This window comes from Solanum tuberosum, unplaced genomic scaffold, assembly GCF_000226075.1.
Source record: "Solanum tuberosum cultivar DM 1-3 516 R44 unplaced genomic scaffold, SolTub_3.0 scf00178, whole genome shotgun sequence".
NCBI lineage: Eukaryota > Viridiplantae > Streptophyta > Magnoliopsida > Solanales > Solanaceae > Solanum > Solanum tuberosum.
This window is the reverse complement of record NW_006239102.1, coordinates 652,972-668,497: the sequence shown is the minus strand read 5'-3', so window position 1 is coordinate 668,497 and position 15,526 is coordinate 652,972. Positions and strand designations below refer to the sequence as shown.

Genomic DNA, 15,526 nt, shown 5'->3' with positions numbered 1-15,526 from the left:
TAGTTGGGATCATCGATGCACTCGGCGATCCACCCTTTGATCTGCTTCATCGCCTTTCAACTGTTGCCTTCAGCATCTTCATGTTCTGGATCATTGGGCAATATAGTACTGCTTCGCGGAACTGTTCAGCGATTCGCCGACTACTTCTTTTCATCATCGACTTGATCTTTTCCTTTAGGGTTCAGCACATTGGAACTTTGGGCGAAGTTAAGGCCATTCGGCGACTCACCGAATGCATTAGGCGATCCTCAGGCCTTTTATTCTTCGTCTTTTAAGCCGTTTTGTTCCTTTTTGCCAAGTAGAGTCCATGTTTTGCCTCAAACTCCAAATACCTGAAACTTGATGATTTACATCAGTTAGTGAGACAAAATATGCATTTGAGGACACTAATTCTATTAAAATAAAGCCATAATGAGTCCAAATAGTGGACTCATCAGGCGCCACTAAGATTTACCATGATCTGCGGGAAATGTTTTGGTGGAATGGTATGAAAAGGGATATAGCGGATTTTGTGGATAGGTGCCCTAATTGCTAGCAAGTGACCCTAGCACAGAGTTGATTCGAAAGCTTACTTACCGATTAAGTTTTGACATAAGATTTTACTTAATTTAACATCAAACAACCATATCTCTTAGAACAAAATGAATTAGGTGGCGAATGACCTATTCAATTGAAGTTCTATGATTCCCCTATCCAACACCACCAAGTTTGCCTCATTTCGAGTTCAGAGTATAGACTTATGGCTATTTTATCAGCGAATGTCACATCACAGTTTCTTAGTCAACTCCTACAAATTGCTTTTAAGGGCCGTAGAAATTTCGATGACCCATACTGTCAATTTGTAGAAAACTTTAGAGAAGTCAAATTTTGGGGTCCAATTCCTACGAAACCATTTTACGGGTAGTAGGAACTTCTGCGGTCATAGTTTGGATCATTAGAATGAACTGTTGAGACTAAAATTTTAGTATAAATTCTACAGATTGCCTCTACGGTTTGTAGAAACTTCTCTGGGTTATATATTGGAACTATAGAATGAAATTTGATCCTTAAAATTAAGGTCAATTCCAAAAATGGGAACTATAGATCGTAGAACATACCACGAATCATAGATGGCCCCGTGAATGGTTTTTGTCACCTTTTTAAGAAGGGTATATCAAACTTTTCCCACCCATTCTAAACATAAAACCTGATTTTTTACTCAAAGTTAAGGTTTATAGCAGTGTTATATGATCTTTTATGTTCATTAAAACTCAAAGTCATTACAGCAAGGTTCCGAGAGGATAAAATCTAGAGTTCGAGCGTCTTTCAAATTTTCACCGATCTCGCCATGTAATTTGTTCTTCTAGGTATATAAGGCTATCATAGTGATGGACTGGGTTCGTCTTCACGCCCGGCATCTACTTTCTATCAGTAAAGAATTATCTAGGTTTACATCCTTAGTTTTTATAATTCTTGAGATAATTTTCATTGTTGAGTTCTTAATTATATTCCTGATATTTGAGTTGCTATATCTTGCAGTAAGATTCTTGAGTTGATTGTTCATTTCTATTTTATAGCATAAACACTATTACTGATTTATTATTTATTTATTACCGAGTTAGTATTGATAATCCTTTAACACAACTTTTTTTTGTCTTAAATTGATTTTTAAGAAAGTAAAAACAAGTTTTAAGTAGAGTTTAAATAGTGATTTGAGTAAGAGTATAAGGGAACTAAGTATACCCAAATGTATCAATTTTTAAATTGGGAAAAGAGAAATTTCAATCTATTAACGAATTAATGAGTACAAATATATTCCGTAGCAGTACAGTCTTTTAAGAGGATATTTTGAGCAATTACCTCAAATTGAGAAAGAGTATATATTATACATTTGAGCATGAATATATATTTGTTGGAAGTACTATTGAACACTGATATGGGGATAATTTTAGACAACTCACATTTCTCATAAATGATGTAGCCGACATGGGTAATGCATCATACTTTTTAGATGACTCCTCAATAATGCTTTCGAGCAGAGCTTTAGTGAATCCACTTAGTTAAGATGTTCTATATCATGACAAGATACAAGACAATTTTTGTAGCTTGGGAAATACGTTGTATCCTCACGTGGCTCATAGTGATGGTTGTTGGTTAGAGAATCTACAAAATAGAGTTAAAAGTGTATTTTATCATATAACTTAATATGTTGAGATCAATGATAAGTAAGTCTTTATAAAGTTCAAATGATTTCACTCATTTATTTCTTTACATTGAAATTAGTATATATTTATATCTATTGCAGTCCTTTCATTCAATCATTTCTCTTCGGTTATATTACATACTCGTACATTCAAAGTGTTGATATCATTTGATCTGCTTCTAATTATGATGCAAATACAGGTGTTCAAATCATCAACAGACACTTCGTTGAGATCAATTTGCACTCCCAGTTAGCATTTGGTGAGCCTCTTTGCATTATAGACGACTCAACTTTTATCTTTTAATTAGTTGTTTGACGTGTTGTGGGTCCTGTCTTGACATCCATCTTGAACAATAGAGGCTTTATAGATAGTTAGTTTTGAGTATGTTTCCAGCATTCCTTTGTTAAACTATTTTTTTAGCTATTGTTGTTTTCAAAATATTTTGAGACAGTTAAATACTTTGAGATTAAATAGTTTAATAGTGTTTAAAAGATTAATTCTGCTTGGATTATTCTTTAGCTAAATAGCCAACTAGGCCAAGGGTTCTCTTGTGGATCATCAATGGTTCTCGAGTGCCGGCCACGTTCAAGGTGTAGGCTTGGGTGACACTTGTGATTTTGATTTGCAAATGACAAGGTTTTTAAAGAACTTCTGTTCTAAGCTAAAATGGCGATTGTGCGGTGATTCGCACTAATTTTTAGAAATGGTTTTCACAAATGAGCTCCAAATTTCTTGGGATATATATTCAAGTAAATATTTTTGGAGTCAAACCTCATTTTTGGAATTGGGTTCTTCAGTTGATTTGACCCCTTCTCAAAGTGAATGATTTGGGCGTTATTATTAATTTTGGATCCTTAATTTGATTACTTGATTCAATAAGATTGTGTGTCTTTGCACATTATTCGGAAAGGGAAAGAACATGTCTTGGATTAAATTTTTGTTGAATTGACACAAGTGATTTCTAAACCTTGTAAAACTAGTAGAATTGTTTATTTCCCTTCACTGTGTGTGTTTGGGAGTAATGGGAATGACGTGAAGTGTTCAATTATTTCACTTGATTTATCTTAATGAATAAAAATGGGGTTAAAGAAAGAGGCAATGTGTTCATCATAAATATTTGTGAATTACCTTGTTGTTGACCCTAAATTTGTTGATTAATGAAACGCTTTGATAGCATTATTGTGGACTTGGATTGTTTGAGTTGTTGTCTCTTCCTTATGGTGTGAAGTTTCTTATTTGCATTGATTTCTTTATACCGTGAAGATACATGTGATTATCATGCCGACGTAAATGGTTCCGGCAAGAGATATGATATATAGCCGAAGGGAAATTGTTTTGGCTAGTGATATGATATAAATCCCTAAGGAACGAGTTCTTGCTACTGATATTTTATTGAAGGGAGATGGTTCCGGCAAGTGATATCATAAAAATGAAGTGAAATGGTTCAGCTAGTGATATAATATAAAAGTGAAGGAAAAATGTTTCCAGCTAGTGATGTTGTGCCGAAGAGAATTGGTTTCGGCAAGAGTTTAATCTACTGGACTCTTGTCATAGATCTACTTGAAACTTCATAATGACCTACTTGGTACTTGTGATTGGCATACTTGAAAATTATTGGTTATTGAACTACGATTGTTGGACTTTGATTGTTAAGCCTTCGGAATTGTGTATTGTAAAATTGTTAGGTTGGATTGATTTATCTGGTTGTAGTTGTAGGAGATTCGGTTTGGATAAAAGGAGTACTCGTATTCTAGAATAATTTAGATTAATTTAGTAGGTTGCTTGCTAAGCACCGTGTTGTTCGGTACTTACTCCTTGCTTCTACCATTATGTAGGTTCCAAGCCAAGTTCTGTGTGATTGCTTTTCTTCATCACCATTCTCTTTGGCTCAACAAGTATTTTTGAGAGGTAGCTGCTTGTCATCCTGGTGGGCCCTCTTCTTCCTTTATGTTTATGCTTTGTTCTATTTGAGAAATAAAGACTTTTGAAACTTGTAATTATCTTTCAATTTTGTCTTAATACATTAGTGGATTGAACACGTGACAACAAGGTTTCAGGTTATATTAGAATGACTAAATTTTTTGCTCCTTTATTTATCTTGTCTTCCTTTAAGCCTTTCTTAGCAGTTTTTGGTTTTGAAACAGACTAGTTGTAGTCGGATAGAAGAGTGAAATCTCTTCCATTTTTGGGTCGTGCAACTAATTTATTCTTAACTTTGTTATGTAATTCTTGAAAGTATCAATACTTATTTTAGGATCTTATTAAGGTTGTTTTTAATTCAGTTTTATCTGGTTTGTGAGTCCGTAAGATGCTATTGTCAAGAGAGAAATATGTTGCTACCTTGTGATTGAATCTTTGGTTATTGAATATAATCTTTTCTCTTAACCCTTCTTGGAGATATGAGGTTTGGAAATGCGCTTATTGAGAGCCTTGTGTGTTTGTTATCTAGGTTTTTCCCTTAAATATAACCATAAGACATTTTTAGGACGAGGCAACTCTTTTCAAACATGGACTAAAAAGAGGAGTAAAAAATATTGGGGCCATTGTGGGGTGCTGCTATGATGGCCAATGGACCACTAGTGTGATTGGAGCTATAGTATCCAAGGGACTGCAATAGTGATCCAAGGCAGTCCTTTCCTGGATAATCCTATGTAAGATATATATCTTTTTCCTCCAAGGCGGGTCGATCCCAGATTTACTCGACTAGATAGACCCAATTTTAGACTGAGGAATTTTACCAAAGGTATTTTTAAAATGAAAGGATGGATCATTACATTTAAAGGAGTTTAACTAAACACGACATAAACTCAATAAAATTGAAATTCTTTCTTCCGCTCTCTTATAAAGAGATAGACATTAGTTAGAAAGAATCAAAGAAATATATATATGTATGGATCCCAATATGATTAATATTTATGTTATTGACCTTAAAAGGAGATTATTTCTTTAGAGTACTAAATGTACATATTCATTAGATAAAAAAAAATTAAGACGTCTACAAATAATTTCTCTTCATCTTGAGTATTTTTCTTAAAATGAATAAAATATACTCCATCTTTTTATTTTAACATTATAGTAAACACATCAGTTTGGTAAGTGTTTTGTGCAATTATTTCATATTGACATATCTCAAAACAAATATAGAAATATATATAATGTGAATGGAGTGACAGGTTGGTGAGTATCAGACATTAACAAAAACATATTTAAGCAAGATTTCGTTTCAAATATATTTGAAAGCAACATAATTTTTTCACTAAATATGGTTTATCCGAATTGAAAGAAAATAATAATGGGCTTCGACAAGCGATGTAACTTCTTCAATCATACATACATCACCATTTAAATTAAAAATATTTGTGTTTTTTAAATTAACCATCAAATTGAATATTTTTAAGCATATTCAAATACTATCAAAATTTACACTTCAATATTCCTAACCAATATTTAAAATTCTCCCTTGTTTCAATATTAACTTAACTACATCCTTGAATCAAAATATATTTTTTTATTTTAAAAAAACTCGATGAAGGAAATGAGTAAACAAATACGTTTGCGATAACTTTATGACCATTTTCTTTGAACACTACTTAAATTTAAACCACGTTAATATTTTTTCTAATAAGTTGGTCAACATAATACCGGAATCATAAGTAAATATATTTCAAGATGATTCTATCTAACTTTTATCTAATATCCACTCATTTAGTGTTTTTCCAAAATAGTTCTGGCTAGCAAGAAAAAGTCTCTAATTCAAACTTTTAAAAATAAATAGAATTAAAATTTTCTCTATAAATAGGAGTCAATCCTAATAGGAGTAAATCCTAAGCAAGAAAATCACAACAACTACTACTACAACAAATAAATTTTATCCCTCATATCCAAACAAACACATTTCTCCTCCCCTTTATCCATATCTAGAAACAAAGTGACGTATGCTTTGATTGAAGATGCTAGTAAAAGAAAAGTCTCATATAATAAAAGACTGAAAGGGCTCTTGAAAAAATCTGATGAATTGAAAACACTTTGTGATGTTGAAGTGGCTACAATCATATATGGCCCTTACAGAAATGAACCATATACATTTCCAAATAATGATGTTGTATGCAACACTTTTATAAAGTTTAAGGAGTTGCCGACATTGGAGAGATCTAAAAACATGGTGACGAGAGAAGAGTTCACCATGCAAAGGATCAAGAAGTTGGAGGAACAACTTCAAAAGGTAAGGAAGGAAAATAGGGTCAAGGAAATGACAAATGAGATGTATGAGGTGTTCAACAGAAAAAGGTTTCGGCCGACACGAACCCTTCTTATCTCAACGACCTACGTTATGTATTCAAGAAAAATCTGAAAAAGGTACATGATCTAATGATAAAAGAGGATGATGGAGAGGGTTCTACATCGAATGTCCCTCAACCAATTGTTGAACCAATGGCACCCAGTAGGAACAACTTTGAAGAACCAAGGGATCCTTCTCCTCTATTGTTTTCACAAATGTTTCCTCCAATGGTTCCACAATTGTTTTCTCCAATGCCGCAACACATGGCTGTTGGAAGACCACATGGACTGACCCCTCAAATGCCGTCAACAATAATGGATTATCCGATTCCTTCACCAATGATGGATTCTTTGTTGCCTTCACCAATGATTGATTCTCCGATGCCTTCATTAATGATGGCTCCTCCAATTTATTCTCTTGTGTCTCCTACAACGACACATCAAATGGAACCAACAATGGATATCCCTTCAATTGGTGTATCAGCATCAATGAATAACAATCAGAATTCCTCTATTCACTTACCAGATAGTCCTACAATTTCTGGGTTTCTCAACTTTAATTATGATGTTGTGATGACTTTATTGGATGATCCGTTTTTTAAAAATATTAATGTGCAAGATCCAAACCACACCAAAAAATTTAAGGACCAATGTGTGTATTTTTAATTAGTACTATTTTCTAGGTACATATGGTCAATATGAGTATTTGTGTTGTTTACTATTTTTCATATCTAAATTGTGTCATTAGACTCTCCGAATAAATTTCCCTTCGTCCTCCTTTGAAATGTCCTTTTGTCGTATTCCTTAATTTGTTTCAAAGTTCGCAGTTTCATTCACTAATTAAATCGATGGTCAATTATTTTAACGTTTATTACATACAGATTTATTTATTTTTTCATTTACTACTATTATTATTGAAATGTTGTTGTTAGTATATATAATTTTTTAAAATGACCTCTTACACTTAAAAATCTAACAAACCAATTTACATAGAGGGTAAAATGTTATTTTGAAACTTTCTGGTGTAAACTAGTAACACATCTAATATTAAAATAGTATTAAACAATATAATTACTTTTCTTATTTAATATTCATATATATATATTTTTAAATATGGCAATAGTACAAGATTCATTAATTTTGTGGGTTTTGTAAGTTAAAAACATCAAAGATTCTATTTTAACTTAATTTTTAGAATTGATGTTTGCACTCCCAACACATAGAATTGGACCATCACATTTATATTTTGGTTCCATTTTTCTCAGGTTTTTCTCCTTTCGTGAAGTACAGAAATTCTTCCTATGTTCGATGTCTATGGGACAAAATAAATGTATCCCCTGCATTAGAGAAATAATTTTTTGTGTTTATTTAGCAGTTGGAAGACACAAATATTCAGATAAGAAATAAAAAATAAGGCAAAGGCGATGATAATATATTAATAGGTAAAAAGTGAACCATGGCGGTTATTAAAACACCAAATTTAATATAAAAATTGAGATTTACAAATATCCTAAGGTTACTGAAACATGTCGGTGAATGTTTTAAGCTTGTTGAAATATATTTTTTTATGATGTTCATTTGACCCGAATAGCCATCTTTATGATGTGATAATTTTTTCCCGTTTGGCCATCTACTGTTAATTTTGAACAACTGTTGGTCTGTATATCTATTTTTGGTTGTGCATATTCATGTGTTATAGTATATCTTTTGGGTTTTATTTATACTATTGTTCTTTCCCAATAGTTGGCTTTATTGTCAAACCGGGTGACTTGTCGAATTCAGGATTTGCTACAGACAAAGTTAAAGTAAGATACTATGGATAGTTTGGTTGATACCATGTGACTGATATGATCCAAATAAATTAAGTCAATTTTAAAATGATCCATGATTTTAGTGTTAATGTTTTCATTTAGTTGTTGTCATTCCTATAGAATCTAATGCGTCAAGTTGGTATTGATATAGTTGTTTGTTGTTTGGTTGACATTTTCCATGAGTGGTGACTTATTGTCTTCACCTTTTCATATATCGTACCCCAGAAGTCCTAATTGACCTTAGAATGAGTATGTCTGAATTAGTAGAGAAATACATAATAGACAAGTTTATGATATTACGTGTGTGCATGATGACATCTTCTTGAGAGTGAGTGTTTGATTCCGAATCTTAAATTCTCTACTTTCATTTTTACTACATGTTTCGGGGATTTTCTTTTCCTAAATTGTCACATATAAGTAGAAGAGGTGATTTCCATTGTCAAATAGTTTTCTTGAAATATGACATAGATTTTATGAATGATAACTGAGCTTAAATGTTGCCATCTGATAAACTGTGGCTTCTATTATTCAGCGTTACTGTCAAGTCGAATTCTTGCTAGGTACAAGAGTGAAGTAAGTCTAAGAGAGTTTTCGGTTTTTTATTAAGAGTTTTTTTAGGATTTGAGGTCCTAAGTTGGAAAATTGTGGAATTTTTTCCTTTTGGTTGACTTTAGTCAACATTCGGTGTACGGATGCTCGTATCAGAACTGTCACAGTAATGTTGGATTAGGGCAATCATTTTGGCCTTGGTGAGGTCTTGATTGAATTTTCAGAGGTCCCGAGCTTGATTTAGCCTTTTTAGGCGTTATGATTAGTTTCTTGTGACCTACACGAAACTCGGGTCAAGGAGAACTGAGATTCTTGTTTCGATGATTGCATTTTGTACATAACGTCAAGTATAGTCAGTTTTCAAATATGATTTATATGTACGATATTCCGAAAAAATCCTAATGATCCTTTTGAGTTATATACCCTTCGCGTTTGTGATAGGCATTTTGCGTATGCGACCTTCACTTAAGCCAAGGTATAATATCTAAAGCGAAGGGCGAACTTTAGCGGGATTATCTTAATTTAGCCAAGGCGTGCTTTAGCGATGATTACTTACATAGAGTCTGGTTTTAAAAAGCGAGACCCCCTGGGGTTCGCTTAAGCGAAACCTGGTTTTGCCTCAGACATCTGAGAGGGATTTTTGCCTACCATTTCAAGGTTAAATCCCCATTTTCCATTTTTGAGATTTGTAAAATCGTTGGAAGCGATTTTGAAAATGTTTCTTGGGCTAAGCCATTTGGACAAGCTTTTGTGACCATAAAACTTCAATTTCCTTTAATCATTTATAAATTGAAACATCAAAAGTTGGTGTAACACCGAGAAAATTTCTAAGCTAAAGCTCGAACCATTCTTAATTAAAATGTAAAGTTGTATCAGGTTATTTTTGTATTGATAATAGATGTAAAGGTCAGTTCTTTAGTGTGGGAATGGTTTTGGATATGAATTAAGGTCACCAGAACCCCCTAGCACAGAGTTGATTCGAAAGCTTACCTACCGATTAAGTTTTGACATAAGATTTTTACTTAAATTAACTTCAAACAACCATATCTCGCAGCACAAAATGAATTAAGTGACCTATGACCTATTCAATTGATGTTCTACGAGTCCCATTTCCAATGCCACCAAGTTTGCCTCATTTCGAGTTCAGAGTAAAGAGTTATGGCTATTCTATCAGCGAATGTCACACCACAGTTTCTTAGTCAATTCCTACGAATTGCTTCTAAGGGTTGAAGAAATTTCAATGACCCGTGCTGTCAATTTCTAGAAAACTTTTAGAGAAGTCAAATTTTGGGGTCCAATTCCTACGGAACCATTTTACGGGCTGTAGGAACTTCTACCAGTCGTAGTTTGGATGAGTAGAATGAACTTTTGAGACTAAAATTTTAGTATAGATTCTACAGATTGCCTCTACGGTCTGTAGAAACTTCTATGGGTTATATATTGGAACTATAGAATGAAATTTGATCTTTAAAATTTAGGTGAATTCCAAAAATGGGATCTTTGGTTCGTAGAACATACCACGAACCGTAGATAGCCCCGTGAATGGTTTTTGTCACCTTTTTAAGAAGGGTATATCAAACATTTCCCACCCATTCTATATAAAGTTCTAATGATTTCACTCATATATTTCTTTACATTCAAATTAGTATATATTTATATCTATTGCAGTCCTTTCATTCAATCATTTCTCTTCGGCTATATTACATACTCGTACATTCAAAGTGTTGATATCATTAGATTTGCATCTATTTATGATGCAATTACAGGCGTTCAAATCATCAACAGACACTTCGTTGAGATCGGTTTGCACTCCGAGTTAGCATTTGGTGAGCCTCTTTGCATTATAGACGACTAACTTTTATCTTTTAATTAGTTATTTGACGTGTAGTGGGTCATGTCTTCACATCCATCTTGAACAATAGAGGCTTTATAGATAGTTAGTTTTAAGTATGTTTCCAGTATTCCTTTGTTAATCTATTTTTTTAGCTATTATTGCTTTCAAAATATTTTGATATAGTTAAGTACTTTGAAATTAAATAGTTTAATAATGTTTAAAATCTTAATTCTTCTTAGACTAGTCTTTAGCTAAATAGTCAGCTAGCCCAAGGGTTCTCTTGTGGATCATCAATGGTTCTCGAGTGCCGGCCACGTTCAAGGTGTAGGCTTGGGTGACAGTTGGGATTTTGATTTGCAAATGACAAGGTTTTTCAAGAACTTGTGTTCTAAGCTAAAATGGTGTTTGTGCACTTATTTGCACTACTTTTTGGTAATGGCTTTCACAAATGAGCTCCAAATTTCTTGGGATATATATTCAATAAATATTTTTGGATTCAAACCTCATTTTTGGAATTGGGTTCTTCGGTTAATTTGACCCTTTCTCAAAGTGAATGATTTGGGTTATATTATTAGTTGTGGATTCTTATTTTGATTATTTGATTCAATAACATTGTGTATCTTTGCACATTATTCGGAAACGGAAAGAACAAGTCTTGGATGAACTTTTGGTTGAATTGATGCAAGTGATTTCTAAACCTTGTAAAACTAGTAGAATCGTTTATTTCCCTTCATTGTGTGTGTTGGGGAGTAATTGGTATGACGTGATGTGTTCAATTATTTCACTTGATTTATTTTAATGAATAAAAATGGGATGAAAGAAAGAGGCAATGTGTTGAGTATATTTATTTGTGAATTGCCTTGTTGTTGACCCTAAATTTGTTGATTAATGAAATGCTTTGATAGCATTATTGTGTACTTCGATTGTTTGTGTTGTTGAATCTTCCTTATGGTGTGAAATTTCTTATTTGCATTGATTTCTTTATACCGTGAAGAGACATGTGATGATCATGCCGACGTAAATGGTTCCGGCAAGAGATATGATATATAGCCGAAGGGAAATGGTTATGGCTAGTGATATGATATAAATCCCTAGGGAACTAGTTCTTGCTACTGATATTTTATCGAAGGGAGATGGTTCCGGTAAGTGATATTATAAAAATGATGTGAAATGGTTCAGCTAGTGATATAATATAAAGGCGAAGGAAAAATGTTTCCAGCTAGTGATGTTGTGCCGAAGAAATATGGGTTTGGCAAGAGTTTAATCTACTGGACACTTGTCATAGATCTACTTGAAACTTCAAAATGACCTACTTGGTACTTGTGATTGGCATACTTGAAACTTATTGGGTGTTGAACTGCGATTGTTGGACTTTGATTGTTAAATCTTTGGAATTGTGTATTGTAAAATTGTTAGGTTGAACTGATTTATGCTGGTTGTAGTTGTAAGAGATTCGGTTTGGATAAAAAGGGGACTCGTATTCTAGAATAATTTTGCTTTATTTAGTAGGTTGCTTGCTGAGCACCGTGTTGTTCGGAACTTACTCCTTGCTTCTACACTTATGTGTGTTCCAAGCCTAGTTTTGTGTGATTTCTTTTTTCATCACCATTCTCTTTGGCTCAACAAGGATTTTGAGAGGTAGCTACTTGTCATCCTGGCGGGCCCTCTTCTTCCTTTATGTTTATGCTTTGTTCTATTTGAAAAATAAAGACTTTTGAAACTTGTAATTATCTTTCAATTTTGTCTTAATACATTAGTGGATTGAACATGTAACAACAAGGTTTCGGGTTATACTAGAATGACTAAATTTTTTGCTCATTTATTTATCTTGTCTTCCTTTCAGCCTTTCTTAGCAGTTTTTGGTTTTGCAGCAGTCTTGTTGTAGTGGGATAGACGAGTGCAATCTCTTCCATTTTTGGGTCGTACAACTAATTTATTCTTAACTTTGTTATGTAATTCTAAAACTATCAATACCTATTTTTAGGATCTAATTAAGGTGGTTCTTAATTCAGTTTTATCTGGTTTGTGAGTTCTTAAGATGCTATTGTCAAGAGAGGAATATGTTGCTACCATGTGATGGAATCTTTAGTTATTGAATATAATCTTGTCTCTTAACCCTTCTCGGAGATATAAGGTTTGGAAATGCGCTTATTGAGAGCCTTGTATCTCTGTTATCAAGGTTTTTCTCTTAAATATGACCATAGGACTTTCTAGGAAGAGGCAACTCTTTTCAAACATGGAGTAAAAAGAGGAGTAAAAATTATTGGGGCCATTGTGGGGTCCTGCTATGATGGCCAAGGGACCACTAGAGTGATTCGAGCTATAGTATCCAAGGGACTGCTTCAGTGGTCCAAGATAGTCCTTTCCTGGATAATCCTATGTAAGAGAAATATTTTTTTCCTCCATGGTGGGTCGATCCCAGATTTATTCGACTAGATAAACCCAATTTTAGACTGAGGAATTTTACCACGGGTATTTTTAAAATGAAAGGATGGATCATTACATTTAAAGGAGTTTAACTAAACCTAACATAAACTTAATAAAATTGAAGTTCTTTCTTTCGCTCTCTTATAAAGAGATAGACATTAGTTAGAAAGAATCAAAGAAATATATATATATATATGGATCCCAATATGATTAATATTTATCTTATTGACAATAAAAGGACATTATTTCATCAGAGTAATTAATGTACATATTCATTTGATAAAAAAATAGTAAGACGTATTCAAATAATTTCTCTCCATATTGAGTATTTTTCTTAAAATGAATAAAATATACTCCATATTTTTATTTTAACACTATTGTAAACACGTCAGTTTGGTATGTGTTTTGTGCAATTATTTCATATTGACTTGTCTCAAAACTAATATAGAAATATATATAATGTGAATCAAGTGATAGATTTGTGAGTATCAGATATTAACAAAAACATATTTAAGCAAGATTTCGTTTCAAATATATTTGAAAGCAACATAATTTTTTCACTAAATATGGTTTATCTGAAAATGAAAGAAAATAATAATGTGCTTCGACAAGCGAAGTAACCTCTTCAATCATACATACATCACCATTTAAAATTTAAAAAATATTTGGGTTTTTTAAATTAACCATGAAATTGAATACTTTTAAGCATATTCAAATACTATCAAAATTTATACTTCAATATTCCTAACTAATATTTAAAATGTTCCCTTGTTTCAATATTTAATTAACTACATCCTTGAATCAAAATACACTTTTATTTTTAAAAAACTCGATGAAGGAAATGAGTAAACAAATATGGTTGCGATAACTTTATGACCATTTTCTTTGAGCACTACTTAAATTTAAACCACATTAATATTTTTTCCTAATAAGTTGGTCAACATAATACCGGAATCATAAGAAAATATATTTCAATACGATTCTATCTAACTTTTATCTAATATCCACTCATTTAGTGTTTTTCCAAAATAGTTCTGGCTAGCAAGAAAAAGTTTCTAATTCAAACTTTTAAAAATGTATATAATTAAAATTTTCTCTATAAATATGAGTCAATCCTAGTAAAGAAAATCACAACTACTACAACTACAACAAAGCAATTTCATCCCTCATATCTAAACAAACATATTTCTCCTTCCCTTTATCCATGGCTAGAAACAAAGTGAACTATGCTTTGATTAAAGATGCTAGTAAAAGAAAAGTCTCATATAATAAAAGACTGAAAGGGTTAATGAAAAAATCTGATGAACTGAAAACACTTTGTGATGTTGAAGTGGCTACAGTCATATATGGCCCTTACAGAAATGAACCATATACATTTCCAAATAATGATGTTGTACGAAACACTTTTATAAAGTTTAAGGAGTTGCCGACGTTGGAGAGATCTAAAAACATGGTGACAAGAGAAGAGTTCACCATGCAAAGGATCAAGAAGTTGGAGGAACAATTTCAAAAGGTAAGGAAGGAAAATAGGGTCAAGGAAATGACAAATGAGAAGTATGAGGTGTTCAACAGAAAAAATGTTTCGGCCGACATAAACACTTCCGATCTCAACGACCTACGTTGTGTAATCAAGAAAAATCTCAAAAAGGTACATGATATATTGATAATAGAGGATGATGGAGAGGGTTCTACATCGAATGTCCCTCAACCAATTGTTGAACCAATGGCACCCAGTAGGAACAACTCTGAAGAACCTAGGGATCCTTCTCCTCTATTGTTTTCACAAATGTTTCCTCCAATGGTTCCACAATTGTTTTCTCCAATGCCACATCACATAGCTGTTGGAAGACCACATGGACTAACCCCTCCAATACCGTCAACAATAATGGATTATCCGATTCCTTCACCAATGATGGATTCTTTGATGCCTTCACCAATGATTGATTCTCCGATGCCTTCATTAATGATGGCTCCTCCAATGTATTCTCTTGTGTCTCCTACAATGACACATCAAATGGAACCTACAATGGATATCCCTTCAATTGGTGTATCAACGTCAATGTATAACAATCAGAATTCCTCTGTTGACTTACTAGATAGTCCTACAATATGTGGGTTTCTTAACTGGAATGATGATGTTGTGATGACTTTATTGGATGATCCATTTTTTAAAAATATTAATGTGCAAGATCCAAACCACACCAAAAAAATTTAAGGACCAATCTGTGTATTTTTAATTAGTACTATTTTCTATGTACATTTGGTCAAAATGAGTATTTATGTTGTGTACTATTTTTCATATCTAAATTGTGTCATTGGACTCTCCGAATAAGTTTCCCATCGTCCTCCTTTGAAGTGTCCTTTTCTCGTATTCCTTAATTTGTTTCAAAGTTTGTAGTTTCATTCACTTATTAAATCGATGGTCAATTATTTTAATGTTTATT

The 15,526-nt window shown here is 32.9% G+C and overlaps 1 protein-coding gene across 1 annotated transcript; it reads left to right on the top strand.

Moving 5' to 3' along the window:
- The first annotated feature begins 14,286 nt into the window (after positions 1 to 14,286).
- On the top strand, positions 14,287 to 15,297 carry LOC107061889 (MADS-box transcription factor PHERES 2-like). Its single transcript, XM_015311843.1, has one exon. The coding sequence runs from the start codon at positions 14,287 to 14,289 to the stop codon at positions 15,295 to 15,297; it is 1,011 nt and encodes a 336-aa protein (XP_015167329.1).
- The last annotated feature ends 229 nt before the right edge of the window (positions 15,298 to 15,526 follow it).

Excerpts from the sequence above, each read along its gene's own strand:
- LOC107061889 (XM_015311843.1), top strand. The coding sequence starts at position 14,287 with ATGGCTAGAAACAAAGTGAACTATGCTTTGATTAAAGATGCTAGTAAA.